We start from the raw sequence: 27,907 nt of genomic DNA on the forward strand, positions 1-27,907 counted from the left end.
AGTAATTAGGAGAAGTCAGTAAAAACAAAATGAAACCAAAAAAAAAAAAAAAAAAAAAAAAAAATCACTTCTCTTCCCCTTCCCCAAGATTCTGCCCCTTCTGACGGAGACAGGGAGGTCCCACATTCCTATGGTTCTTCTCCCGCCTGGCCTCAGCTCCCCTATATATAGAGCCCCAGCTCCTGCACCCCTTCGACAGCCCGAATCCTCTAGCAGGGGCTCTGCTGCCATCTTAGTGTCTACTTGTACGCGCCCTCGCTCTGGCAAGTCTACATGTGGCTGGCTGTCTCTGCCTCCTCTGCCTCTGATGTGTTGTTATGATGTTGTTCCTGTGTTCACAATGCTGCTGATTCAAGCCAGGACTCCCCACATGCCAGACAAATGCTATGCCAGGGAACGACATTCTGGACCCCTCATCTCATTATTTTTGATGTCTTCCATAACCATGTATATCACTCAGGACTGAATGATCTAACCACGCACCCTCTCCTACCCCGCACTAACCAGCCACCTGTCATGCCTTCAACCAGATCACCACGGTAGCAGCTGACCTTCCAAAAGTCCCATATATAGTCTTCCCATGCCATTCCTCGGTTCCACTTGAGAAATTCTCAGCTCCATGTGGACTGCATACCCATTGACTCTGTCTATCATTTTAGTTTTTTTAAAAAAAATTTATGTGTATGAGTGTTTCACCTACATGTGTGTCTGTGCAACACTTGACTGGCACCCATGGAGCCGGAAGAGAGCATTAGATCCCCAGAGCTAGAATCACAGATATTTGTGTGGGTGCTGGGAATGCACGGGACTATGGAAGGGCAGCCAGTGCTCTCAACTGTTGACCCTTCTCCCTGACCCAGGCCACTTTTATTATTGTTTGATTTTCTTGGTTTTTCATATTCAGACCAGGCGTGATGGCTCATTCCCATAATCTAAGCACCTGGGAGGCTGAAGCAGAAGGATTTCCGTGTGTTTAAGACCAACCTGGACACCCTGTCTTGAAAGAAAGAAAGAAAGAGAGAGAGAAAGAGAGAGAGAGAGAAGGGAGGGAGGGAGGAAGGAAGGAAGGAAGAAAGAAAGAAAAGAAAGTGAAATCTCATTTTCCTCATTTCTCAGTTAAGCTTCTGTGCTGGCTAGTTTTATGTCAACTTGACACAAGCTAGAGTCATCTGAGGGGAGAGAGCGTCAGCTGAGGAACTGTCTCCATATGACCCAGCTGTAGCAATTTTCTAAATTAGTGATTGATGGGGGAGGGTCTAGCTCATTGTGGGTGGTACCACCTCTGGGCTGTTGGTCCTAGGTTCTAGAAAAAAGCAGGCTGAGCAAGCCATGAGGAACAAGCCAGTAAGTAGCACCCTCCATTCCCTCTGCATCAGTCAGCTCCTGCCTCCAGGATCCTGCCATGTTTGACCCCCTGTCCTGAGTTCTCAGTGATGGGGCTGTGTTGATGAAGTACAAGCTGAAATAAACCCTCTTCTCCCCGGGTTGCTTGGTCTTGGAGTTTCATCATGGCAATAGTAGCTCTAATTAAGACAGCTTCCAAAGCTGGATGCTGTGCAGACTTCCAAGGTCTTACCCTGGTCTCTTGCTCCTCTCCCTTTGTACCACTTGCCTCTCTTACTCAATCTCACCCTGCCCACTAACACTTCACCCATCAGCTGAATGCAGCCAAGGGAAACGCTCAGTCACACTGGGTGCTTTGTTTCCTGTGAGCCGTCTCTGGAGCTGCCAGCCTACACTTCTTTCTTCAGTTGACCTTCCCCATTCTGAGACCACAGTTTCACAAGATGGTAATGCTCTTCCCAAAGAGACCAAGAAAATGGAACCATCCAGAAAAGAACTTCCCTATGGCTTTACCCAGCACCACTGGGGTACCTCTGCTGCACTCAGTTGCTTCTGGCCGAGGAAATCCAGGCCTTCCACCTGCCAAAGCTGGGACTTCATAAATCATCCCCATTGTCACAAATCATTGGTTTCTCTACATCACTGAAACACGTCCATTATTGTACAAGCTGTAGAAGCTGTAGAGCTTGACCTCTGAAAAGAAAGAAAGCAAGCCTCAGTAAACATGGGCACGGCAGTGTTAAGATGCTTGGGCTCCGGCAGGAAGGGAATTCTGATCCTTTTTGGAAAGAAATATGTGAGGTGCTGCAAAGGCTCTGGGTAGACTTCTTTTTGTTTCCAGTGCCCTGTGCATTCTAGACGCGCATTTTGCTGCATCTCCAGCCCTGCTGCTGTTGCAATTACAGTTTCCCCCTCCTCGCCCTCCCCCTCTCCCCTACTCCTCTCCTTCTACCTCCCCTCTTCCCCTTTCCCTCCTCCCCCTTCTCTTCCCTCTCCTCTCCCTTCTCCCGCTGCTCCTCCCCTCCTCTCCCTCCTCCCTGTGCTCCTCCCCTCCTCTCCCTCCTCCCCCTGCTCCTCCCCCTCCTCTCCCTCCTCCCCATGCACCTCCCCTCCTCTCCCTCCTCCCCATGCTCCTCCCCTCCTCTCCCTCCTCCCCATGCTCCTCCCCTCTTCTCCTCCATCCCCCTGCTCCTCCCCTCTTCTCCTCCATCCCCCTGCTCCTCCTCCTCCTTTTCTTTCTCCTCCTCCTCCCCTCCCCATCCCCCTGCCCCTTCCTCCTTATCCTCTTTCTCCCCATCTTCCCCCTCCCCCACCTTTCTCTTTTTCTGATACAGGCCCATGCTTGCCTTGAACTCTAGAGCCTCAGCTTCCCATGTTCTGGGATCATAGTCCTGCTTCACTATGCTCAGCTCAACGTAAGACTTTCTGTTCCTTTTCTTTGCTTGCTCAATTTTTAATGTTTTAGAATTCTTTGTTGCCAGGCACTCTGGAGGCAGAGGCAAGTGGATCTCTATGATTTAGAAGCCAACCTGGTCTACTTAGACAGTTCCAGGTACCTAGACTGATACAGTGAGACCTTTTCTCAAAAGAATTGTTTTTATTGTTGTGAGGGGAGTATGGTGTATGTGTGTGTGTAACTATGTGTGTACATTTGTATATGTGTGTATGTGTATATGTGTGTATATATGCCTGTGTGTATGTATGTGTGTGTATGTGTATATGTGTGTATGTATGCATGTGTATATGTGTATGTATGTGTATGTATGTATGTGTTTATGTGTATGTATGTGTATATGTGTATGTATGTGTATGTATGTATGTGTTTATGTGTATGCATGTGTATATGTGTATGTATGTGTATGTATGTATGTGTTTATGTGTATGCATGTGTATATGTGTATGTATGTGTATGTATGTATACCTGTATGTATGTGTATGTATGTGCATGTGTTTGTGATAGGTGTGTACCATATGTTTATTCAGAGGACAACTATCTAGATCATGGAGATTAAGGTTCAGTTGTATCTCTCTCCCCCGTCCACCACCTTCTCTTCCTTTTTCTCCCCTTAACTCTCTCCCTGCTGGTGATTAAATACAGGACTTTGAATAAGCCAACCATGAGGTCCTCTACTGAGCTATACACAGCCCCTAGCGTGTGTGTGTGTGCGTGTGTGCGTGTGTGTGTGTGTGTGTGTGTGTGTGTGTGTACCACAGTGCACCTATAGGGATCACTTCTCTCCTTCCACCATGTAGGTCTCAGAAATCAAATTCGGGCTTGGCAGAAAGCCTCTTAACTCACCAATTCATTTCACCTCCTAACTTAATGTATTGACTGACTTTTGTCATTTAAAGTTCTTTATTGTTGTATGCATACACGGATGTACATGTGTGCAAGCCTGGCATACCATGTGTGTAGAGGTAAGGTGGCAATTCTGTGAAGTTGATCCTCTCCTTCCACACGTGGGTTCCAGGGATAACACTCAGACCCTCCGGCTACCAGAAAGCACCTTCACCTGCTAAGCTACTTCACAAGCCCTGCCTTGTTTTCTCAGACAGGGTCTCAGGTATCCCAGTCAGGTCTCACACGGACACGAAAGATGTAGCTGAGGATGGTCTTGAACTCCTTCTGAGCTCAGAGTTAGAGGCATGCCCCACCTATCATGTCCCACGTATGTGATATTGGGGGTCAGACTCAGTACCTCCCGTATGGTAGGCAAGCATTCTACCCACTGAACTACACTTCCCCCACAGGCCACAATCTGCATAACAGGACCATGTGGAAACTTGCACTTAGCACTGGGTTAGAAAACACACGAGCGGGCGCGCACACACACACACACACACACACACACACACACACACCTGGGGCTTTTCCATGTGTCCCTTACCTTACCCTGGTCTATTGGTTTGTGAGATTTGTCACTACCCTGACATTGAAGGCATTTGCATCACTAGGTGCCCTAACATCTTCGGCTGTAACCGTGTAAGCTCTTGCCAGTTCCTCAGCCTGTGACAATGGCACAGGGCTTAGTAGGAAGAAGGCCAGCCAACAGCAAAAATTTGTCTGTGATATTGCATCGTGGATGTTTGAGGAGCCCACCCCTGCCAGAGAGACTGTTGACAGTTGATGAGTTTGGGGAGGAGGGCTTGATCTCTTCAGTGCTGTAGTCAAGATAATTAATTGTTCAGGCTTCACTCAATAACCTTGCACCCACCCCGCACTCCTGCCATAGCAGGCATGTAGAGGTGAGCTGAGAATTCTTACTCTATGGGGAGTAACCCATATTAAACCCAGTGGTCACACACTGAAAGAGCTTGTTGAGAAGGGTTCCAGTGGAGAAGACAGAGGGTGGGAGAGGAATGAGGCAAAAATGACTAAAAGTCGGATTATATGGATATATGAGACTGGCATGGTGGAGCACTCCTTTAATTCAAACACTCAGGACTCAGAGGGAGGTGGATCTCTCTGAGTTCAAGGTTAGCCTGATCTATATAAGAGAGTTTCCAGACTAGCTAAAGCTACAAAGTGAGACTGTCTCAAAAAAAAAAATAATTGTTAAAAGATTTATTTTATACACATAAGTGTTTAGCCTGCATGGTATGTATATATACCACATGTGTGTCCAGTACTCTCAGAGGTCAGAAAAGAACACTGGATACCCTGGGACTGGAATTACAGAGACTGTGAGTCACCATGTGGAGGCTGGAAACCGGACCAGGTCCTGTGCAAGAGCAGCCAGTGTGCCTAACCACTGAGCCAGCTTTCCAGCCCCAGTTAAATTAAAAAAAAAAAAAAAAAAAAAAAATTAAACTATTGACTAGAGCCTGGGAAATGGTTCAGAGATAAGAGTGTGCCAAGGGTGCACAGAGCCTTGGAACTGGATCCCCACCATTACAAAGGGGGAAAGAAAGAGTGAATGAATAATTAGCTTCTGGAGTTATTCTAGGAGAAAGTGAGGTAACACACATTAGCTAATGCACACGAATTCAGACGGTTGGCCCTCAGCACAATGCTTGCTCTTGCGGTTGTGATTCACGGCCAGGCTTCTATGGGGGCACTTCCTACGAAATGTTCCACCACAGAAAGTCTGTCAGAAAACCCTGCTGGCAAGGCAGGCACAGTCCAGAAACTTTGGGAGGCAAAGAAGAACAATTTTGACACAAATCCCAGGAGAACCAAAACCCACAGAAACCACCAAGACTAAACAGAAGGGGACATTTGTTCAACCTCCGGGAGGCTAGAAATTTAGTGTCTCGTGCTGATGCTAAACCGTTCGAGCAGCGGAGCATGAGAGCAGCGTTTGGTTCCTTGCCGCGTGGAACGCATGGTGCTTGAAGGTGTGAAAGCCTCCAGCTGGCTCCAGGCCTTGTGACAGGGCAGCCGGCATGCGCTTGGAATAGCTCTCGGACAAGCTGAGACAGAACCAGAAGTGCATCAAGCTGGGAGATTTGTGCTGCCTCCTGCTGTCTCTTCCGCAACAAATGCCCCAAATCTCTGCACGTCAAAACAATGGCTAGCTTTCAGGGCTCTGCAGCATGATTGCCTCCATGCACGAAGCCGAGCCAGATGGCGCTGAGCTGGAAAGCGCAAAGGCCCTGCCACCCAGCTCACATTTGCTGGCATCTGGAGCATTTTGAAACAAGACACGCCCCCGCCACTGGTGGGGCTTTCAGCATTTGCCTCCATCCCTCATTGGTAAATCCTGAGTATGTGTTAAGGATTTAAGGGTGGTCCTGGGGACTGTACACTATGTACATACTCTGGCACTGAGGGACACTCCAACCCTTAGTAAGGTTATTAAGAAAAGAATCGGATATGTGGCTGGAAAAATGGCTCAGTGGTTAGGGACTTGTTCCTTTTGCGTAGGACGCACGTCCCAGATGTGGTTCAGCCTTCAAGTAACTTTGATTCATGTAGCGCGAATTCTGGAGTTTTAGTTTCTTTTTAAAAAGACAGAGATATTATAAAAATGGGCTTTCATTTTAATCCCAGGTGTGGGGGACGTGGGGCTCCTCGGGACTGTCCTGGAACAGCTGAATATGATTTGCCTGATGCACTAGCAGGGGCGTGGTTTTGCCAGCTGCAGATCGTTTCTGCAATTGTGTGACTCTGAAATTCTGGGAAATTTTCAGAGGGTAGATGAATGGTAAGGCTGCCAAGAGGCAGTGTGGGTTGAGGGAGGTTGGTTGTGTTTTGCTGTGGTCAAAGAAGAAATGGAAGAAGTTAGATACAGGGGTCTCTCTACCTCTCTCTTCCCTCTGTGCTTTCTCTCTTATCTAGTGATAGAGGGTGAAGCTGGGGGTCGGGGTTGGGGGGATAAAGGGTAAAAAAAAGAAGCTGCAAAGTAGAAGTAGCAAAGACCCGCCACAGATCTGTCCTCTTTGTAGCTCAGGCTACCCTCAGGCTCGCTCACTACTTTGCTTCTTCCTCCACATCCTAAGTGCTGGGGTTATAGGAGTCATGGCTCAAACTCCAGCCCGTTCTTTAGATGTCAGCCACACTGTTACCACAAAGAGTGTCTGCTCCCTGTCACAGCACATTACACTTTGATACCGCTGTGATTGCTTCTGTGGTGAGGCTTTAAATCTCATGAGGGCAGAAGTGTCTGTCCCTCTCCGTATCCCCTAGCTGTGTGGATGCAACAGATGCTCAAGGGATACCTGCTAAATGAATGGAGGAGTTATGCACACACACGCACACACACACACACACACACACGTGCACACACATACACACACAGGGTCACTTCCTCGTGCCATCAAGTAACAGAGAATAGAGAATGTGGGGTTCTTTGTTCAAGGATTAGGGTGTAAACTGCACTTCCTACTTTCCTTGAAATCCCTCAGAGGAAAGGGGCGGAGAGAGAAGATGGATTAATTCTCAATAAGATCCCAGGGATTCTGAGAGCCACAGCAGTTAGTCATGGTGTTGGGGATGGGAAGTGGACTAAGGTTTCTCTGGCTCAAAACAAAAAATAAAATTTTCGAGAGTGGGGTAAAAAAAGGAAGGTCAGTGGCCTGGAGCGCAACAGAAACAGAGAAAACTGGGTTTTGTTTTATGTTTTTGTTGTCTGTTTTTCTGACAGGATTTCTCTGTGTAACAGTCCTGGCTGTCCTGAGAGCTGATCTGTAGACCAGGCTGGCTTCATACTCTCAGAGATCTATCTGCCTCTGCCTCCTGATTTCTGGGATTAAAACCATGCACCAACACACCTGGCTTACAGCTGTCTCTTACATTTCCATCCCAAATTACATTTTTGGTTTTGTTGTTAGTAATTAAGCAAGTGTTGCAAAAGCAGAAACTGTGGGTTTGGTTACCCCTGAATTACATTTTCTGGGCCATCAAGCAGATTTAAAAAGGCAGATGACAGCTTTGTAAATCCCCAGGTTACACTTTTCTGTGTAGTTCAGTTAGCCCTGCAGTTTCTATTATCCTTAAAACAGCTTTGCTCTCTGAGCAAGTTGGAGCCCAAGGTCACTTTCTCAAGGCAGGTTAACAGAGCCTGGTAAGAGGAGGCTATCCCTACGAGCAAGTGTCTCCAAAGAGCAAAAGAAACTTAGATTTCAGCGAATTCACGTGTAACTCTATTTACTTGTCTTCCTAAACTGTCTAGGTAAAGCTGGTTTGTCAGCTACGTCTGAGTAAGAATTGGGTCAGAGCCTCTCAGTTTATTTATTTAATATTTCCGAGGATGTTTATTAGTACACACCTATTCTTTCTATGTTCTAATCAGCGTTAAAACTTGTCAGTATTTATTTCATCCCGCACCATCAATGAATCGCTGGGTGCGATTCACAGTACCACATAAATCAGACACAGTGGAACATGCCTGTGGTCCCAGCATCCTCTTCTACACAGAGTTCAAGGACAGCAAGGGATACATAGGACCCTGTCAATAACACCAAGAACATCATATGCCAAAGTAAGTACTTAGATAATAAAGGGTTCTCCCTCCCGGAAGAACTGTGCTGCCCACAGTTCTCAGCAAGGCTGAGTCACAAAAGGGATCTAACTACACCTTCTGTAGGGAGGAGAGAGATCAGTTCTCCACTGCGCCACTCACTGGAGCATGCTATACCAGTTACACACGAAAAATATAGGACAAACTGAGCTGGCGCGGAATGAGGTCACTGAGGGATCACACTGTTGGCAGGCGGAAGCACTATCTAAGAATTGCAGGCTCCACCTCAGACTTTCGAAATCCAGGTCTGCAATTTAACATATTTTCTCATGACGGACATGCACATTCGAGTTTGAAAACCACTACGATTCTGGATCAGAGGCTCAGTTGCAGGGCAATGATGGATATGTGGCAAAAGTCAAGGATGAGCCAAAATGGACGGGTTGATTTCAGCTAAGATCTCTGAGTTTAGGCATCATAACAGGGAGGGGCTGAAGCAGCTAAAATCCCAGCCTTTAAAAGAAAATGAATTTGTACTGAAGCTAGGACTCGGGGTCTTTACGCATGCTTGCTAAAGCTCTCTACCACCGCTCTGTCTTCTTCAGTTTCAGTTTCCCATTTCTGGCCTTTTTACATTTTGACTTAACCAGTCAGCCAGATCTTTGTCAAGCTCGGTTCGATTTGGCTAATTCTATTGCTTCTGTCTAGCCTGGTTGCTAAGGTACGGCGCTTCACGGTTGCTGGGGAAATGACGTCACTGTATAGGCGGGACGAGCAGCCTCTTCGTCCTCCTGATGGGTCGTCATGTTAGGTACAGGCTTCTCCGTCTCGAGGGCCGGAGGGCTGTTTGAGACTTTCAGCTGCTCCCAGGCTGCTCCTCCAGGCCTCAACACCGTACTCAATGCAAGAATTGTGACTTAGGACATCCTGCCATGCTCCTTGGCCTCTCAGGTACTTTTTGACTCTGTCAAGTACCCATTATTGGGGCGACTACCCGAACCGTGGGGGAATACATAATTTATAGTTCTAAACTAGATCTGGGTGGACTCTAGCTTTGGAAAGGAAAACAAACAAACAAACAAACTTTTATGACTGCGAGGAGTCTTAACTAGTAATTCTGGGATTTACATTGTTTCGGTTTTTTTCCACCCCCCTCCCCGCCCCCCAGGTCTGAACTACACTTGACCCATCACTTTCCAAACTAAACTGTCCCTTCCTTTACCTTATCTACTGTGGAAGGGATCAGGAGAGCCAATGGAGACCTCACCTATCAGCCCAATGAAAGAAAAGAACCCGGTTCAATCGCAGCAGCGGGAAGAGAACGCCCAGCAATATCTAAATGCAGCCATTTCGTTTAGGCAGCAGCCCCCAGGTCTTCTCCCTGAAGCCCTGGAGGTGGGAGTGAGACCAGATCCAGCCAGTCAAGTTGTAGAGACTCAAGAGATTGAAAACCCCGTGGCTGGGTTTGAAGGTGACTCTGATAAATTTCATGTCTCACCCAATGAGAAGGCAGAGCCCCTCCGAGCTTCTGATCTTTGGTACTGCCCCGATGGGAGTTTTCTAAAGAAGGTCACAGTCCACGGTCATGGCTTAGACAAACCCAAGCTAGGCTCCAAATGCCGAGTCTTGGCTTTGGGATTTCCTTTTGGATCTGGGATGCCGGAGGGCTGGACAGAACTAACCATAGGCATAGGGCAATGGAGGGAAAAAACTTGGGGGGAACTCACAGAAAAATGCCTGGAGTCTATGCGTCAAGGTGAGGAAGCGAAGATTCACCTTCCTGGGTCCTCTGCACCTCTTGCCAAGCTCAGACTGGATTCCTTCACCACCGGCCGGGACTCCTGGGAGTTGGAGGCTGTGGAGAAGGAGGCTCTGGCCAAAGAAGAACACGCAAGGGGTACAGAACTGTTTCGAGCTGGGAACCCTGTAGGGGCTGCCCGATGCTATGGACGGGCTCTCCGACTGCTGCTGACGTTGCCCCCACCCGGCCCCCCTGAACGAACTATCCTTCATGCCAATCTTGCTGCCTGCCAGTTGCTGCTAGGACACCCCCAGTTGGCAGCTCAGAGTTGTGACCGAGTGCTGGAGAGGGAGCCGGGCCATTTAAAAGCCTTATACCGAAGGGGGGTTGCTCAGGCTGCCCTTGGGGACTTGGAAAAAGCAACTGCTGATCTCAAGAAAGTTCTAGCAGCCGATCCCAAAAACCGTGCTGCGAAAGAGGAGCTGGGGAAGGTGATCACTCAGGGAAAGATACAAGATGCAGGGCTGGCTCGGGGACTGCGTAAGATGTTTAGCTGATTAAAAAGTTCAAGAGACAGGAACCCGTGGATTGTGTTCTGTGTTTCGGGATTTTCAAGGGCCCCAAAGGAAGGAGTTTGAACTCATATCCTGTTCTGACTTATGGGGAGTTAGCGATGGTGTCAGAGAGCCACTTGGTGGAGGGGTTCCGGGGAAGTTTATCCACCTCCGAAGATAGGAGAGGTTGTCTTTTTAGGACTAGCTGTGGCAAACGCCAGAACTTCCGGATGTCAGGGAGTTGTATTCCACGGAGGTGGAGTTACGGATGGTTGCGAGTCACTGGGTGTGGGTGCTGAGAATGTAATCCAGATCCTTACAAAAGCAATAAGCACTTTTTGGGGTGGGGTGGGGGTGTGGGTCGAGACAGGGCTTCTCTGTGTAACAATTCTGGCCGTCCTGGAGCACACTTTGTAGACCAGGCTGAAATGCGCCTGCCTCTGCCCCCTGAGTGCTGACATTAAAGGCGTGCACCACCGCCGCCAAGTCGCAGTAAGCACTCTTTAACTGCTGAGCCATCTCTCGTCCTAGATGCTGGAACTTTATTCGTTCATTCATTCATTTATTCATTATGCGTGTGTTGGTGCCTTTATGAGTTTATGGGGACCACATGGGTGCAGATGTCTGCAGACAACTGCTCAACCATCAACGCTCTAGCCCAGATGCCGGAACCCTAAGTGCTAGGAACTACATTTCCCACAATGCTAGTCTCTGGGGCCCGTATGGCGCATGCGCAGTCTCGCCTGGCCTGGTCAAGCGGACGACCGCTGCCATGTCCCCATTGGCCCGGCATGTACAGTCATTGCTCCTTCGTGTCACGTGTTCAGCAACCAAGCCTCTGACTGGTCAGCAAGACTTCCGGGACGCCCGGTTTTCCTCAGCGAGCCCACGGATTTGCCGAGGCCCCGGAGGAGGCGGGCCCGGGAGCCGGCTCATGGTGGGGGGTGGGGGGAAGATGGCGGAGCTGATGCTCCTCAGCGAGATCGCCGACCCGACGCGCTTCTTCACCGACAACCTGCTGAGCCCGGAGGACTGGGGTGCGCGGAGTGAGGCCCCGGGGGAGGAGAGGGCTGCGGCTCGCCACGGGCCCGAGGCACGCGGGAAGGCAGGAGAGGGTGAAAGAGGAAGGCTGGGCGGACGCCGAGCCCATCCTCGGAGGGAGCGCGCAGCGGGGCTCGCGCTTCCTGGGATACGGGATGAGGGGAGACCTTGGCCTCCCGTGGGAGCACGGGGCTGCCCCGGGTCAGGGGAGAGGGGCTGGGCGCCTGCGGCTGTGCGGCTGTGCGAGTGGGCGGGCGGTGGGTCTGGCCCGGCCGAGCCAATGAGGAATGGAGCCGGGGCTGGCGTGCGACGCTCCTGACACGCGCGGGCCTCCATGCAGACAGCACCTTGTACAGTGGCCTGGATGAAGTGGCCGAGGAGCAGACACAGTTGTTTCGTTGCGTGGAGCAGGATGTCCCGGTATTGCTACCTCAGATTTTCTCTTATGACCCTTGGTGGTGGGAGGGCGACCCCAAACTTGGAGTCATCACCGAACCACAGGGCTCATCTGGGAGTCACCCCTGCCCTTGTTAAACCCGAAAATTGCGCGGAGAAAGACCAGTTTCGAGAGTCGCACCGGGGACTGGCCAGCTAAGCCCGGATTTTAGAGAGCAGCCCCTTCTGGCCTTTTGAGGTTCTTCTCATGTGGTACACAGTTCTGTGTTTACAGGGGCGAGAGAGTAGGCTGTTAGTAAAATACAAGACAAGCTTTTTGTAAGCCTTGGGATCTTGACACAGTGGGCTTCTTAATTTGTAAACTGTGTTGCTCCTGTTTTGGTGTCACACTTTCTCACCTTCCTGCCCTCTAATTTGCCCCACCCCTTAGTTTGACAGCAGCTCTCTGGATGTGGGGATGGATGTCAGCCCCCCTGAGCCCCCCTGGGACGCTCTACCCATCTTCCCAGGTAAGGTACCCTTAGGATTTCCCTCATCTTTCCAAACGTCCTTCTCTTCCTGCTGCTTCCCAGAAACTAACATCCCCACCTGCTCCTCCCTGTGATCCCTGGTGTGTGCTGTGTCCTGACTCTCCAGTCCCACCTCGGCACCACCCTACAGGCAATGCTAGGCTCTGCTCCTCGGTTATTTATTTCCACAACGTTGACTTTGGGCAAGCAAGACATCGTCTCAGCGCCGAGCCTCATCCTCAGACTTCCCTGTTTATTTCTGAATTATTTTTCTCCCTCCAGATCTTCAGGTGAAGTCTGAGCCGTCCTCGCCCTGCTCCTCTTCCTCCCTCAGCTCAGAATCCTCACATCTTTCCACAGAACCCTCCAGCCAGGTGAGATCCGCCTCCCCTCTGGTTCTCCGGGGCACCTCTCCTAGGTGGTGAGGTACTGTTTGTGTGCTGAGTCATGAGGTGGGTGGCAGTCTCTTCTTAGTCACAGTTCCCTAGCTGCCTGGTTTCGTAGAAGGGAAGACGGGGCCTTTTGAATGTGCAGAGATGCCAGGGGCAAGAGAAGGGCTTGGGAAAACAGTTGATAACGGCTGAGACTTCTCAAACTGTTCTTGCCCAGGCTGCCCACTGTAATGTGATATTTGCGATCTTGAGAAGAAAATAGAAAGAACAAAGACCCCGGGGCAGCCTACGTAGCGTGTCGGGACCATTTAGAGCAGGGCGCATTTGTTTGGCGGGCTGGAAGCTTGGGGGTCTTCCTTCTTACTCTCTTGGTTTCTTTGCTTCATTCTTTCTGCCTCCCTGCTCCACCCTGACCCTCACAGGTTCCTGCAGTGGGGGAGGTTCTGCACGTGAAGATGGAGTCCCTGGCACCTCCACTCTGCCTGCTGGGAGATGGTCCAGCATCCCCCTTTGAAACAGTCCAGATCACTGTGGGCTCTCCCTCTGATGATCTCACAGGTAATCACTGTGTGTGTGGTGTACACCTTGAGTCCCAGCACTCAAGAGGCAGAGGCCAAGGTATAGAAGGAGACAATCTCGGAAAAGAAGAAGGAAGTGAAACCAGAATACTGAATGTGAAGACTCAAAAAGTGTCTCCCAGCATGTGGGAGACATGCCATGCCAGCCTGGTCTACACGCTGAATTCCAGGACAGCCAGGGCTGCACAGAGAAACCCTGTGGTGAAAAGCAAAAACACAAAAGAATAAAGAAACAAACCAAAAATAAAATAAGATAAAAACTTGCCGGGGGAGGGGCTGTAGAGCCGGCTCAAGGGTTAAGAGCACTCACTGGCTTCCAGAAGTCCCACGTTCAATTGCTGGTACCACAGTGGCTCAATACTGTCTATATCTCTAGTTCAGGGGGAGCCAAGGTCATGTTCTGGCCTTGTGCACTTGCAAATCTTAAGAGCTGGATAGGGGGCTGGCAAGATGTCTCAGTGGTTAAGAGCACTGACTGCTCTTCCAGAGGTCCTGAGTTCAATTCCCAGCAACCACATGGTGGCTCACAACCATCTGTAATGAGATCTGATGCCCTCTTCTGGTGTGTCTGAAGACAGCGACAGTGTACTCCATACATAAAATAAATAAATCTTAAAAAAAAAAAAAAAAAACTGAAGAGGAGTGTGAGCCCTGTGGTTACGGAGCCTGCCCTTGGTCGGGAGTCTCCCCACAGCGCTGCACAGGCTCTGTGAGAGAGAAATCAGAATGCAAGGGGAAAAAGCAGCTAAGTGGGAAGGAAGGTGGAGTTGGGAGGAGCCTTAGACTCAGCTCACCGGCTGACCTGGGGTGCCTGCAGCACTGAGTCCAGGTAAAAGGAGAACTACTCCTCGGCTCCCTTTATCTTCAGTGTTTATCTACCAGCCAGCTGCTGTCTTTTTTTAGGATTTATTTTATGTGTATGGGTATATGCACCATCTGTGCGCCCAATCCCTCCAGAGGTCAGGAGAGGTCATCCGATCCCCTTAGGTTACTGACAGCTGTCAGCAACCGTGAGGAATCTCCCAGAGTCTCTGCAAGAGCAGCGAGTTCTTTCCACCACTGAGCATCTCCTCAGCCCCTGATAGCCAGCACCTTTGTCTTCTTTCTGCCCCACCTCAGATATCCAGACCAAGCTAGAACCTGCTTCTCCATCTTCTTCTGTCAACTCCGAGGCCTCCCTGCTGTCAGCAGACTCTCCTAGCCAGGTGACTCATCTCCTCTCTTGTGCAGCCCAGCACCCCTCTGCAGGGGTGTGGGAGGCTTTCCCTTGACCTCCTGCTCCATACCGACACTCCCAACTAACACGTCTGGATTGCCCTGCACAGGCTTTCATAGGCGAGGAGGTTCTGGAAGTGAAGACAGAGTCTCCGTCCCCTCCAGGGTGTCTCCTGTGGGATGTCCCAGCCTCTTCACTTGGAGCTGTCCAGATCAGCATGGGTCCATCCCCTGACAGTTCCTCAGGTAATGGGGCCTCCTGACCCCTGGGGTCCCTGTTGAGAGGCCTCATAGTGTTGTAATCCCTTTCTTTCCCTTCCCTTCCTTCAGGGAAAGCTCCAGCCACTCGGAAGCCCCCACTGCAGCCCAAGCCTGTGATGCTAACCACAGTTCCGGTGCCACCTAGAGCTGGGCCCCCCAGCACTACTGTCCTCCTGCAGCCCCTGGTCCAGCAGCCTGCAGGTGAGGACCAGAGAGCTCACTGCCCTCGAGATCCCTGAGCCTTCAGTGCTCAGGTGTGAGTTTGGATGTGGGGGTCCTGACACACCCTCCGACTTCCTCCTGCTCACCTTCCCAGTGTCCCCAGTGGTCCTCATCCAAGGTGCTATTCGAGTCCAGCCTGAAGGGCCAGCTCCCGCAGCTCCACGGCCGGAGAGGAAGAGCATTGTTCCAGCTCCTATGCCGGGGAACTCCTGCCCACCTGAAGTGGATGTATGTGCTGGGGACGGTAGTCAGGCGCTGTCACAGGAGGGCAGAGAACAGTCTGTCCTGGAGGCAGAGCATGGAGAAGGGAGCCAAGCATCCAGCAGTGTGCAGGATGGAAGGCTGAGGGTGTGGGTGACCTTCAGTGTGTGGAGGGGGCATCGCGCTTGGTTGTAGGTTCAGCACACGGCTGGCTTCCCAGTGGGAAGGCAGGTCAACTCTTCTTAACTGTAGCCCATTAACTCTGGGCTTGGAACAGAGTTTGGGAAGAAAGTCCTACGGAGAGGATTAGCCAGCACTGTGGTCCTGCAGTCTCCCCGAGGCCAGGGCTTGTCTCTCTAACTTGCTTCCTCTCACCCTGGCTGGTGCAGGCGAAGCTGCTGAAGAGGCAGCAGCGGATGATCAAGAACAGGGAGTCGGCCTGCCAGTCCCGCCGCAAGAAGAAGGAGTACCTGCAGGGCCTGGAGGCCAGGCTGCAGGCCGTGCTGGCCGACAACCAGCAGCTGCGCAGGGAGAACGCTGCCCTCCGGCGGCGGCTGGAGGCCCTGCTGGCCGAGGTTGGCCTGCACTACCCTTGGAGCAGGGTGGGAACGCAGGCCCTGGACCACACTCACCTCCGGTGTCTTCCTCTGGCTGCAGAACAGCGAGCTCAAGCTGGGGTCTGGAAACAGGAAGGTTGTCTGCATCATGGTCTTCCTTCTCTTCATTGCCTTCAACTTCGGGCCTGTGAGGTGAGCCCCTTACTCCTTCCCTGCAGCTCTGGGTGGAGCTGAGCCTCGCAGCTGCCTGGTTGCCTGCTCGGCCCGGGCAGTGTGCTCCACTTCCACAGGCGTTTCCGGCCTCCTCAGCCCTGATGCTGTATCCAACAGCCATTGCTGTTGCACTGTTGACCGTGGAGGAGGTGTGTTGTGGGTGGTGGTGGTGTTAATGAGAAATGACCAGGGGATCCCCTCAGTCAGTCATGTGCTTAGCATACCAGCATGGGGACATAAGTTTGACCCCTGAAGCCACATATCAAAAAGCCGGATGTGGTAGCATGGACAGCAGTGGGAAGACAGAGCCAGGCAGATCCCGGGGCTCACTGGCCCTTGGTGGGCAACAGGCTGCTGAGAGTGCCTCAAAAATAAAGTGAAAAAGCAGTTGTGTTGAGCAGTGACTTCTATATGCACATGTACATAGGTCTACACATGTATAACATGTATCTGTGCACACGTATACATGTGCACATATGTACACACAAACCCCTGCCCCCCACACACACACACCTATGCAAGTGGCTGACAGGCTCACTGGCTGCGAGGTGTCAGAGTGCTGGTTCTCCTTTCTGTCTCCTCGGCCCGCGAGAAAGCCGCATCCTTTCTGCTCACTGCTCACTGAAGGGAGACGCAGCCATGCGGAACAGGTTGTGCCTGCCTCAGTCCGCACAGTCCTGACTCGCACTAGACAGCTGAGAAAGCCGAATGCCTCACCTTCCCACTTCCCTGCCCACAGCATCAGCGAGCCGCCTCCAGCTCCCATCTCTCCTCGGATGAGCAGGGAAGAAGCTCGACCCCAGAGGCACCTGCTGGGGTTCTCAGAGCCGGGGCAGGCTCAGGGCATTGAACACCTCCAGGAAGCTGCCCAGGGCCCTGAGGAGCAGCAGCCCAGCCCTGCAGGCAGGCCCAGCTTCAGGTGAGAAACAAAAGGCCCCTTCTCTAAGAATAAGAAGTCTTCCTAAAGCCTGCCTGTGCCAGTGTAGAGCCGGTTGCTCTTAGCCCAGGGGCTTTGATGGTGCCCTGTGCTGGCCATTCCCCAGTCACTGCCTCCTCTGCTTCACTGCAGAAACCTGACTGCCTTCCCTGGTGGGGCCAAGGAGCTGCTGCTGAGAGATCTGGACCAGCTCTTCCTCTCCTCCGACTGCCGCCATTTCAACCGAACTGAGTCTCTGAGGTGTGCATAGTCTGTCCTTTGAAGCTCCCTCAGACAACCCAGCTGTCCTGCATGGAAAAGCCAGCTCCCCTGCCTTCTCACGCCTGCTAGTGGGTACAGAGCATACATTTTGGCCCTCCTTAGAGGTGGTGGTCTGTCTCCCTAGGCTTGCTGATGAGCTGAGTGGCTGGGTCCAACGTCACCAGAGAGGTCGACGGAAGATACCTCACAGGGCCCAGGAGAGACAGGTAGGAGCCAGTGGGCAGGCCAAGGAAGGTGAGAGACAGAATTAGTGTCCTGGGGATTTCAGGCTGACATCTTGTAGAGATTTCAGGGGTTCTTGGGGGACATGGAGGAGTTGGGGTGAGATGGCACCAGCTTCCAGGGACCGCCTGCCTCTTTCCCTCCTCCCTTTACCCTCTTCAAATCTTTAGATACTTCTCCTTCCAGAAGTCTCAGCTACGGAAGAAGTCTCCTCCAGTGAAACCAGTCCCCACCCAACCTCCAGGACCCCCTGAAAGGTAAATGTTGGGCACGCACTTGTAAGTGAGAAAGAACTAGAAAGAGCTGCACCCGGGAGGGCACTGCCATTGTTCTGGAGAAATATGCTGTCTTCTCAGCCAGGCTCCTAAGTCTGTCCTCGCCTGCCTAGGGACCCCGTGGGCCAGCTGCAGCTTTACCGCCACCCGGGCCGCTCACAGCCGGAGTTTCTAGATGCTATTGACCGGAGGGAAGACACCTTCTATGTCGTCTCCTTCCGGAGGGTGAGCTCCCTCTCTCCTGTCCTGTGCCTGTCACCCTGGGTCCCAGTCATATTCTGGCGGGTGGTTAAAGAGTAGAGGGGGAAGCTGCTGGAGTGTCTTCCACTGCCCCCAGCATGGCCCTTCTGCTCCCAGGACCACCTGCTGCTCCCAGCCATCAGCCACAACAAGACGTCCAGGCCCAAGATGTCGCTGGTGATGCCAGCCATGGCCCCCAATGGTAATTCTTCCCTCTGGTTATGGGGAGGGCTCTGAAATCTCAAACTGAGGAAGGAGGGAGTTCTTGAAGAGATCCAGCAGGGGGCGCTGAGGGAGAAGTTGTGAGGAGGGACTGTCCAGAGAGATGAGGCTCCCAGAGGCTTGGAACCAAGGGGAAGATAAAGTCGGGAGACACGGGCCTGACATTGAGCATTGAGACCTCAGAGTCTGCGGTGGGAGGATGGGGCGTCCGGGTTACCCAGTGAGACCCTTTCTCAACCTGACCGAAAACTCTGACAGGTGGCTGGGCAGAGTAGGTGGGCTGGAGCCTGCTAAGACTCTCACTTGGCCTTTCTTTCTTGCCATCCTGTCCTGTGTGCCCCTTACTCGTCATTGACTTTCCTGTACGTCCCTGTGCCCGCCTCTTCACGACTCTAACCATCTTCCTCATCTCGCCCCACCCACCACTGTCTGCCTCCCTTCTCACAGAGACGGTGTCGGGCCGGGGGCCCCCAGGGGACTATGAGGAGATGATGCAGATTGAGTGTGAGGTCATGGACACCAGGGTGATTCACATCAAGACGTCCACGGTGCCCCCCTCGCTCCGGAAGCAGCCGTCCCCATCCCCAGGCAATGCCACAGGCGGCCCCACCCATCAGGCCTCCCGGCCCCTCTACCTCAATCAGCCTTGACTTCTTCAGCTCACATTGACTTAGAACCGGGTTGGGGAACCTGATCCTGGGGCTCCGGGCAATTAGTAAAGGAAGGTGGGGTGTGGGGATTAAGCACTTAGTGGGACTAGGGTGGGGGTTCACCTCTCTTCTCAGTCTTTCCAGAATATAGGGCTCCTCGTTCCTGCACCCCCAGGCCTCTTTCTCCAAGGGCGCTGCGTGAGGGTAGCTCCCGTACCCTTTCCACACTCTCTCCTTTATCTGTCCAGGAGTAAAGGTGGAACTTGGTCCCCAGGTGGGACAGGGGATGGTCATGGGTGGCAGAAGTCGTTTATTTGTGTGGATATCTTTTTTTTATTATTGTTAAATAAACAATGTGGAGGGATATAAAGGAATGGGGGCCACCTTCCTAATGTGTGACTTGTATAGGGCCAGCGTCAAAGGACCCAGCACTGAAGATGGCATGGTGGGTGTGACAGAACCAGACCTCATGTCACCCCCTCGCCCCCTCGCCCCACCCCTACAACTCCAGGGCATGTCTGTCTAGCTGTCTGTGGCGTGACAGCAGATAGTACAGATCACCAGAATGTGTCTGAGTAAACAGGAAGGACAGGGGGCCCCACGCCCTTCAGGGCGCACAGCCACCCCAGTCCTTGCCGTGTGGCAGGTCCCCCCTTGCTTTCCAGGATGGGCTGTCCACACAAACAACAGGCGCGGGGGCCAGAGGGCTCAGAGCCCAGGAAGGCGGGATCACGGTGGAGGGGCACCGTATGGGACGTCCTCTTGGCCCTGGACTGGAGAAGACAGACCTGAGGGAGGTCCAGATGGATGGAGACAGTGGGTCCGACAGTAAGGGCTGTAGGCTCTGAGTGGGAGGAAAGGGACCAGGTCCAGATGAGGCCCCGTCTGCCTGCTGCTGGGTCCCCTGCAGTCGCTCCCACTGCAGCCGTGCCTCAGACCTGACCCTACAGGAGTGGCCTGGGTCAGCTGGAGGGTGTGAGCTGGCCCTGGGCTCCGGGCCCAGATGACTGGACAGGGGCTGCCTGGCTCTAAGCCCAGCTGTGAAGGAGGGAGGAAGAACCTCACGTGTCCAGCCAGGCTTTCCCCTCCTCCCTTTCCCCACCCCTACTGTGTTTGGGGTGAAAACAGACTGGGGAGCTATGGCAACCTGGAACTGGGGCTCCCAGGAACTTGGCCTCTCCTCCCTCTAGAGGGCAGTTCTGGTCCACAGCCACTTCCTATCCCAGGATCCATGAGCACCTTATCCAGGGGGTAAGGGAAGCAGATGGCCCCGGATTAGCCATGTCCTTAAACACCTTGGGCTTGCCCAAGATGTGACCGCCTCCCTACTTTTGAGGGTGGTACTGTGAAACTTGGTCCTTAGGCTGGACTCTTAGGCACTGCTTCCGTTCTGGACCTGCTTCAACTTGCACCATCACTTCCTTGACACATTTGGGAAGGTGCTTCAAGGGCTGGGACCCCACACTGAGGGCTCTGGAATGGTCTCTCTGGACCCCTTCTGAGTGGTGGAAGATGGGCCCTCAGACATGTCTTGGTTGGGGGAGGGGTACCGTGGGGGCCGAGGAGAGACGCAGAGATGGATTGCAGGGTACCAGGTGAAAATGGGGTCTGCTACTGCCCCGCAGGCCAGTACAGGCGTCGTCCTGTTCACTGTGCTCTCCAGTGTCACCTTAGCACACCAGGCTACCACTGTCAGTCTGGCACCTAAGAGCCCCTTCCTGCCCTCTGCCCACTGCTTTCTGGGCGGCTTTAGGCTGGTAGTTGGAGTCTTCCCTCTGCCGTCCGCCCTGCCCTGCGCTCCCTGAGCTCTCCCTTGCCTTCACCCTCTGCCCACTGCTCTGTTGCCTGCTTAGTTCTCTCTCTGTGTCCCTTCACAGCTTCCCCTTTCCCTGCCTCGCCCTCCTGGTCCTCGGTCTTCACAGTTCTTCCCTCTGGCCCTGTGCGGTGGTCTCACTGCCCTGTCCTCTCTCCTGCCCACTCCACAGTTGGTCAGACCTCCTCGCCCTGTCCCACCACCTCCTTTCTCCCCTTCCATGCTCGCTCCCCTTCCTCTCTGTGCTTCACTCCAAGCTCAGTCCTCTCCCTGGCTGTGGGGGCCAGGACTAGGGAGCCCAATGTTTGCCTCATCATTCTGCTATGGCTTCTGGATACAGCACATCTGGATCCCGGGGCCCAGATGTGTGGTTGCCACAGCGACCTCAGTCCCTCTGGTAAATACGGGCGCCCACCCACTCCAGAGCGGAGAACAAAACAATTGTGTGACTTTCTTCTGTCACGAGATAGAAATGTCCTCCCTCCTCCTCCCTCCTGACTCCCCACACCCATGTCTCCAGGCTGAGAGTTTGAAGGCCCCAGACCTTTCTTGCCAGCTGGCATGTCGGAGCCCTCTACCCTGGTACTTCCGTCTTCTCAAGCTCTTTCCTTCCCAGGTTTCCCATCCTTACCCCACTTCACTGAGCTCTCCACCTTACCTGTTGGCCACCCCCACCCCCACCCCCACCCCATCTTAGGCAGTGTCTTGTCTACACAGTTACAGGGCAAAGGGAGACATTTCAGAAGGCCAAGTTCTTTGCCATTCCTTCTAAAAACTTTTGAAGAAGCCACTTCCTTCCCCTTCCCAGAGCTGGTGCTGGAGGAGTGAGAATAGGCTGCCTGCTCTACCTCTAGCCAAGCTGAAGGGCACCCACAAGCCCTGTCTCCTCACTGAAGGATGAAGGGAAGCCTGGGCCCAGCTAGGCAGCCGCATACAGAAGCCAGGTCCTGTTTCTTGCCCTTGCTTCTCTGGGATACTTCCTCGGCTCACCCTCTGGCCTCTCTTCCCTCCCTACTGTGCTTTTAGGCACTGTCCTCAGTTGCCCTTGCCCTTCTTGGTCATGTTCTCTCTCCCCTTTCCTCTTCCCTGTCTTTGAACTTGAAGGGTCATTCAAGGATAAGGCGCTCAGAGCCAGCGACCCCTGGACTAAGGATCCTGGGAGCAGCCAGCACACATACAGTCTGGACAGTGCTGTGACCTTGCTGCCCCCAGGACACCTCAGTGAAGCCACTTCAGCTCCTGGCTTTCCTGCCCCTCCCCCAGTACCCATGGCATAGTTGAAGGGGGTGGGGGGGCTATTTCTGCTCCAGCAATCTGGCCCCTGGGGAGGTGTTTTACTCACACTGCTGGTCCATCAGGACTAATGGAGATTTCCCACCTTCTCTGCACCCTCTCTCTCTTTCCCCCCTCCTCCTCATGGTGATCCCCCAGCCCCAAAACTCAAACTGCACCTCTTTCTATTCCTCCCAGTAGTTGGCTATCAACAGTTTGTTTAAACAATAGTTTTAACTTGAGGGGCAAGGTTCACACAGCATCATTCAGTGTGTGTGTGAGGAGATCCTCATGGAGGCAGCTGGGAGGATGTCACTGTTTAGCGTTTGAATACATAGCAGCACCAGAACAGCCCCCTTCCCCCATTTCCATTTTTCTCTACATAAAAAGTCTCTTTCTCTTACAATAATAAGCAACATATAGTAAGAACAATTATGAAACAATTATGTTGTCTCCCAAGTTTATCCCTGATTGTTTAATAAAGATGCCTAGGTCCTGGGCTGGGCGGGAGAGCAGAGGTGGGGAGGGGTAGAGTGCAGGTGCCCAGGCTTGGAGTCTCAGGCAGGACTCAGGAGGAAAGCGCCCAGGAAGAAGGAGGAAGTTGCCGTGGGGTAGGGGATTGTGAGCTCATGGCCATGAAGGCTGGCCTGGTGGAGGAGGAGTGTCCCAAGTGGGGCCTGGCATGTGCTACCTTGGGGGTCACCACAGGGAAGTAGACAGAACAGCACAGAGGGTTGGTATCTGCCCAGCTCTACTGCTGTTAAGCTTATTATAAATCCAAAGGTTTCTGTGTCTTACTTGGGATCTATGTGCTCTTGGTGGGGGTAGAAACCCCTAGTAAATATTTAAAGTGGTTTTAACAATCTTCAGATTGGTATCTTTCATTCCTGACAGTGAAGCCAGGCCAGGTTTGCTGCTTTCCTGGACATGGACAAGACAGGATTTCCCAGGATCCTGGGATCCAGGAGGAAATGGTTCTAGACAATCAGGATTTTACACCTGCAGCTGTGTCAGCTCCCTTCCCAGATGTCTTGTGAGCACATAAGCCAGAGCCCCGCACTCCTGTGTGGAGGCCCAGCATCCAGCCCCTAAGCCATCTGTCTGGCTCTGGATTCAGCTGACTCTCCTGGCCACTTACAGAGCCAACTGTATTTAATGGTGACCCTACTTCCTGAATAATAAAGCCGTGGGACAGAATGAAGGGACGACATCGATATGCCAGCGAGCACGCACCAAAACACAGGGTTATTGAAAGCCACACTGCCGCCTGTTCTCCCCGCAATGGAATGTAGCTTGAAAACCCCCTCAATTTCCTGGGAGACCTGAGGGAGCTGTCACCTACTCATGGTTCTGGGGGACGCTGGCCAAGGCAGAGGAAGTAAACCAAGTCCAGCTCTATCCTGGATGCTGACTTCATCTTCCCCATCAAAGCCAGGAAAAAAAAAAAAAAACAGCCACACACCCAGACACACGGGTACACCCATGAGGGAGGTCATGCGTGCTGCTGGTCTCAGCCACATGGTGCTGGTGACAGTGGCCATGGTCACATGCCATGCCAGCCTGCTTCCTCTCAGGCATACCTGTGACTGGAGATGTGCTCCGTGATGCAGACACCTGTGCCACAACACGCACATAGTGCCAGATACATGTGGGCCCCTCACCATTGCCTGACGTGGCTACAGTGTGTATGTGCACCTTAAGGCTATGGCCACAGTGGAGTAGAGATAGCTCTGTCCTCAGTGTGGAGCCCGAGTGGGAGTTGGCTTTCCCTCAGTCAGTCTCCAGTGGCAGACTTCCTATCAGTGCCCCATTGGGGAAGTGCTTGCCTAAGCATCACCTTGTCAGTTGCTGCCTCTAGCTGCAGAGTTACCTCAATCACAACCTCCGGAGCTTCTAGCTTCCCTATCTCCACACGCCCCCTACTACTTTCCCAAGCTGTATGCCCTGGTGTTCAGCCAAGACTCTGCCTAGCCAGTGCCCAAGTCTCACTCGCTGTTTCTCTAGGAATTTGCTGAGCTGGGAGAACGGAACAGGACAGAGATCTGAGCTGAGAATCAGAGAGGGGCTGGGCAGAATGGGCAGTGACCAGGCCACTGGAGCCTAAGCAAGAGAAAGCAGAGGAAGGGGTGACCTGGTGCAGCAAGGAGTGCCAGGAGTTCCGGGAGTGATCTCACATTGGAGAGGTTTAAGCTTGAGTGTGTGGGTCATCTCTTGTTCCTACCTCTGCTCCCTGCAGGGCACAACCAGAGGCAAGTTTAGGGATGAGGAAAGGGACACTGAGCAACACATGGGGGGGGGGGATCCCACATTGTAGCAGCAACTAGGAGGTAGTCAAGGGGACCTTGGTGACTGGAGGGTCGGTGCTGGCGGAAAGGAGAAAATGGGTTAGGGAGAAGGGGCCGAAGGTTTGTCAGGTTGCTCAGAATCTAGGATGGGCGGAGGTTAAAGTGAAATAGGCCAAGAACATGGGGGACGTAAAGTAAGAGGTAGAGGGGCTGAGATGAGAGTATGGGGGGACACTCTGGTCTTAGACAGGGAGGGGCTGGTGGGAGGGGCTGGAGGAGTGAGAAGACCTGCCCTATCTCCGCTCCCCTCCCTGACCTCACACTGGTCCTCCCCTTCTCCTCCCCCTGCTTGCTGCAGGCTCCCTGCCTTGCTGTAGAGGCTGTGAGAGCAACAGTCCTGGCAGTGGCTCCCAGGACTTCTGCTGCAAGGGACCAGTGAAGGGTTCCCCCTTCTGCCCCTCCTCCCCCAAGAGTCCAGGGCTGCCAAAGACGCTTCCCTTATTGGGGTTGGGACTGTGCAGGTTCAGAGGTATAGCAGCCAGCACAAGCCACCAGGCTCTCCAGGTAAGTGCTTACTGGGCTTACAGAGCTTACTGGGGAAACCGGAGAAGGGAGAAGTGGAGGATTTCTCTTCTGAGCCGCTCCACAGTTGAACATGTGGCCGGAGTGCCTTCCAGGACTCTCTGCTCAGGACAGAGAAAATACAAGTAGACCCTGGAGGTGTGTCCAGGGGAAGGCAGTGTGAGGTGTGTAGCGCATACACCAAGGTTTGGAGGGGATGCCAGTAGCTGAGAGGGTTTGGAGAGGAACTGTGAGACCCCAGGAGTCAGGTAAGCACCTCTGCTGATCAGGAGGTGTTGGGGCTGCAAGGAGGCTGGGCTGAGCTGTCCAGCTGCACGCTGCGGGAAGCACTGTAGATTTTGAGTGCTGAGGCTGCAGTTGCTGAACCTGGTACCAGGATTGGGGGCAGAGGAAGCTGTTTCCGCATCCTAGATGGGGCTTCTTCAGCTAACTGTGCAGGGTCTAGCAAGGTCTGGGGAGGCACGGGGCTTTCAGAGATGCTGAAATGAAACCCAGTGAGGACGTATGGACTGGGAAGGGCTCAGAGCTTGCGGAGATGATCCCATAACTTGTTCTTGGCGAAGGCTGTGCACCCATGACTCACGGTTCAGCGGGCCTGCAGAGGCTGACTGATGTCCCCACAGGGCACAGGGCTGTGTCTTCATTCGGTCCCCTTCCAGGCTCCCTGCTTCTGTGCGCCTGAATCTTCCCACCCACTCCCCAATACACGTGACAGGCCTCGGGTGGGGCGGGCGGGGCCTCTTATCTCGCCTGGAAAGAATTTAATGGCTTAGAAACAACTGGAAGCGGAACTGAGGGGGGCTACTGGGAAGCGGGCGAGCGACCAGGAAACAGACGCCACTGCAGCCCCGCCCCTGCTTCCCGGATCTCAGCCCCTTCCCGCTCTCCCTGGCTGCTTCCAACCCCTGGAGACCTATCACCTCTTTAGTTAAACTTTCTCCCTTTCAAGCCCTGGCCTCTGGTGCGGGACCAGAACCCGTCTTCCTTTCAGTTACTGAGGGTCCAGAAATCCTTTCTCTTAATTTTTCTATTCCCATGGCGCGTGTGCTTTCTCCCCAAAATAAGAGGCCCCGGGATTCCCCCAGCTCCTTCTCTCTAGCATTCTTCTTCTCAACGTCTTTCCGCCCAGTATTTGAGATCCCCATTTTCTCATGCCTCCACCTCTCATTGCCAGACTTTGCTGGGAGTGGGGATGGCAGGAGAGTCAGGTATGACACTGGAATGGAACCGGACCCCATCTCTGAAACACCTTCCATAGACATGTGTGTTCCTTTCCCACCGGATAGGACCAATCTATGGTCCCCAGTGAGTAGAGTGTCAAAGTTGGCCCCACGCTGAATACCAAGGATGCTGAGTCACAGTTTGGGAAGATGCCCCCACCCTAGCAGCCTTCAAAGCATGGAAAGATGCCAAGAGGGTGAGGCTAGCCCCCCAACATATTTCAGAGAGTCATAGTGGGAGACACAAGAAACACCCAATTCTTTTTTTGCCCGGTGCCAAGAGAAGGGTCAAATTTTTCCAAGCACTGAGAAGGGAAACAGGAGGGGCACTGATGGTGACAGGAGAGAGGAGGAGAAGGGCCTGGGAAAGAGGCTATGGGGTGTGGTCTGTGGGGCCACACCTGTCTTCTAAACCAACCTTGATGAAGCCAATGGGGCTTCTGTACTTTTCCCTGCTGCAGAGCGCCCTATCACCTCCATGAGAGAGAAGATCTAGGTGTTCATAAGACACTGGACAACTAGATGCCCTCAGGGTGTGGAGGGAGCAGGAAGTACATACCCTCTGCTCTCCACTTGGAGGGCAACTCCTTGTGCTTTCCACGCTAATCACTCAGTTCTCAGCTGCCCTCTATGCCGATGTAATCCACTTTCTCAGACATCCACCAGTGACCAGGCGTGGAGCAGCCACAAGGGGAGATGGCGTGCCTAGGCAGCTCCCACGCCTGCAGAGACACTGCCTCATTCCTGTTGCTACGTGGATTTGTGCACAGGTGTGCTATCTGCATCTGCAGACACGTATGGGTGTTCGCATATGCCACATATTAGTTCGCATATGGCACATATTAGCACGGGTGTCCAGGGTCTTATGCAGCCCAGACTATTCTTAAATTTGCCGTGTAGCTGAGCCTGCCCTTGGCCTGCTGACCCTCTGCCTCTGCTTCCCAAGTGCTGACATTACAGGTGTGTGTCACCACATGTGGTTATGTGATTCTGGGAGCAAACCTAGAGCCTCCCGTACAGGCAGGCATCCTACCCAGCCTTCTGTCTCTTGATCACCAGTCATGGAGTGGCTCTGGAAACACCCTCCTCTTTGGCCCAGAGGAATCTAGGATGTGTATCTGTTGGGAGAGGGGGAGTCACAGCCCTTCCTTCCTGGCCAGTCAGCACACCCACCGTTTACTCTGCCTCCTTCCCTCTCAGCCTCTCTGATCCAGAGGATATGGGCACCTGCCAACCTGGCTCAACCCTCGCCCGAGTTCAAGCCCCTGCCCCTTCCTGCTCCCTGTTCAAGCCCTCTCTCCTGCCTCATAGCTTTCTTCTCAAACTGTCTCTCCAGTTGTCTCAGAGAATTCCACAAGCACACCCACATGAAGAAACAAGGAACCTCTGGTCTAAACCCATCACTTCGGTTTTTCCCCACAAAAAGTGCCTTGGCTAATAGTTCAGAGATGGGCTTGATCGTGGATATATATGTGTGTGTGTGTGTGTGTGTGTGTGTGTGTGTGTGTGTGTGTCTGTCTGTCTGTCTGTCTGTCTCTGTCTGTGTCTGTCTGTCTGTCTGTCTGTGTCTGTCTGTCTGTGTCTGTGTCTGTGTATAAATATCTTCAATGGCCAGCAAGATGGCTTAGCAGGTAAAGGTTCTTGCTGCCAAGCCTGATGACCTGAGTTTGATTCCTGGAACCCACACGGTAAAAGGAGAGAACAGGCTCGCAAAAGTTGTCCTCCAACCACCATATTTTCAGAGTGGCATGTGCGTTTCCACATACAAAATACATAGATGTAATTAAATATAAAAAAATAAA

General features: G+C 52.7%; 3 protein-coding genes across 7 annotated transcripts in view; all 3 read left to right on the forward strand.

The window, feature by feature from the left end:
* The first annotated feature begins 9,052 nt into the window (after nucleotides 1-9,052).
* Fkbpl (FKBP prolyl isomerase like) lies at nucleotides 9,053-10,567 on the forward strand. Of its 2 annotated transcripts, none has more exons than XM_034523737.2 (2): nucleotides 9,053-9,197; nucleotides 9,486-10,567. In XM_034523737.2, the coding sequence occupies exon 2, from the start codon at nucleotides 9,501-9,503 to the stop codon at nucleotides 10,542-10,544; it is 1,044 nt and encodes a 347-aa protein (XP_034379628.1). In that variant the 5' UTR covers nucleotides 9,053-9,197; nucleotides 9,486-9,500; the 3' UTR covers nucleotides 10,545-10,567. The 2 variants fall into 2 exon arrangements, with proteins under 2 accessions (XP_034379628.1, XP_034379629.1); XM_034523738.2 differs by having other exon boundaries at nucleotides 9,058-9,197; nucleotides 9,415-10,567.
* A 597-nt stretch (nucleotides 10,568-11,164) lies between these two features.
* Nucleotides 11,165-19,307, forward strand: Atf6b (activating transcription factor 6 beta). Of its 2 annotated transcripts, none has more exons than XM_034524655.2 (18): nucleotides 11,165-11,578; nucleotides 11,923-12,002; nucleotides 12,409-12,487; nucleotides 12,770-12,861; nucleotides 13,302-13,437; nucleotides 14,577-14,662; nucleotides 14,783-14,918; nucleotides 15,003-15,134; nucleotides 15,250-15,383; nucleotides 15,746-15,931; nucleotides 16,014-16,105; nucleotides 16,866-17,045; nucleotides 17,196-17,303; nucleotides 17,449-17,530; nucleotides 17,733-17,803; nucleotides 17,935-18,046; nucleotides 18,179-18,263; nucleotides 18,731-19,307. In XM_034524655.2, the coding sequence occupies exons 1-18, from the start codon at nucleotides 11,314-11,316 to the stop codon at nucleotides 18,931-18,933; spliced, it is 2,259 nt and encodes a 752-aa protein (XP_034380546.1). In that variant the 5' UTR covers nucleotides 11,165-11,313; the 3' UTR covers nucleotides 18,934-19,307. The 2 variants fall into 2 exon arrangements, with proteins under 2 accessions (XP_034380546.1, XP_076772827.1); XM_076916712.1 differs by having other exon boundaries at nucleotides 11,423-11,578; nucleotides 17,736-17,803; nucleotides 18,731-19,085.
* A 5,360-nt stretch (nucleotides 19,308-24,667) lies between these two features.
* Nucleotides 24,668-27,907, forward strand: part of Tnxb (tenascin XB) — a 59,504-nt gene continuing 56,264 nt past the window's right edge. For 2 of the 3 annotated variants that reach the window (XM_076916713.1, XM_076916715.1), the window contains exon 1: nucleotides 24,668-24,867. The gene's annotated coding sequence lies outside the window, so the exon portion shown is untranslated. The remainder of the gene's footprint in view (nucleotides 24,868-27,907) is intronic. The other variant, XM_076916717.1, reaches the window with a different exon arrangement.

This window comes from Arvicanthis niloticus, chromosome 20, assembly GCF_011762505.2.
Source record: "Arvicanthis niloticus isolate mArvNil1 chromosome 20, mArvNil1.pat.X, whole genome shotgun sequence".
NCBI lineage: Eukaryota > Metazoa > Chordata > Mammalia > Rodentia > Muridae > Arvicanthis > Arvicanthis niloticus.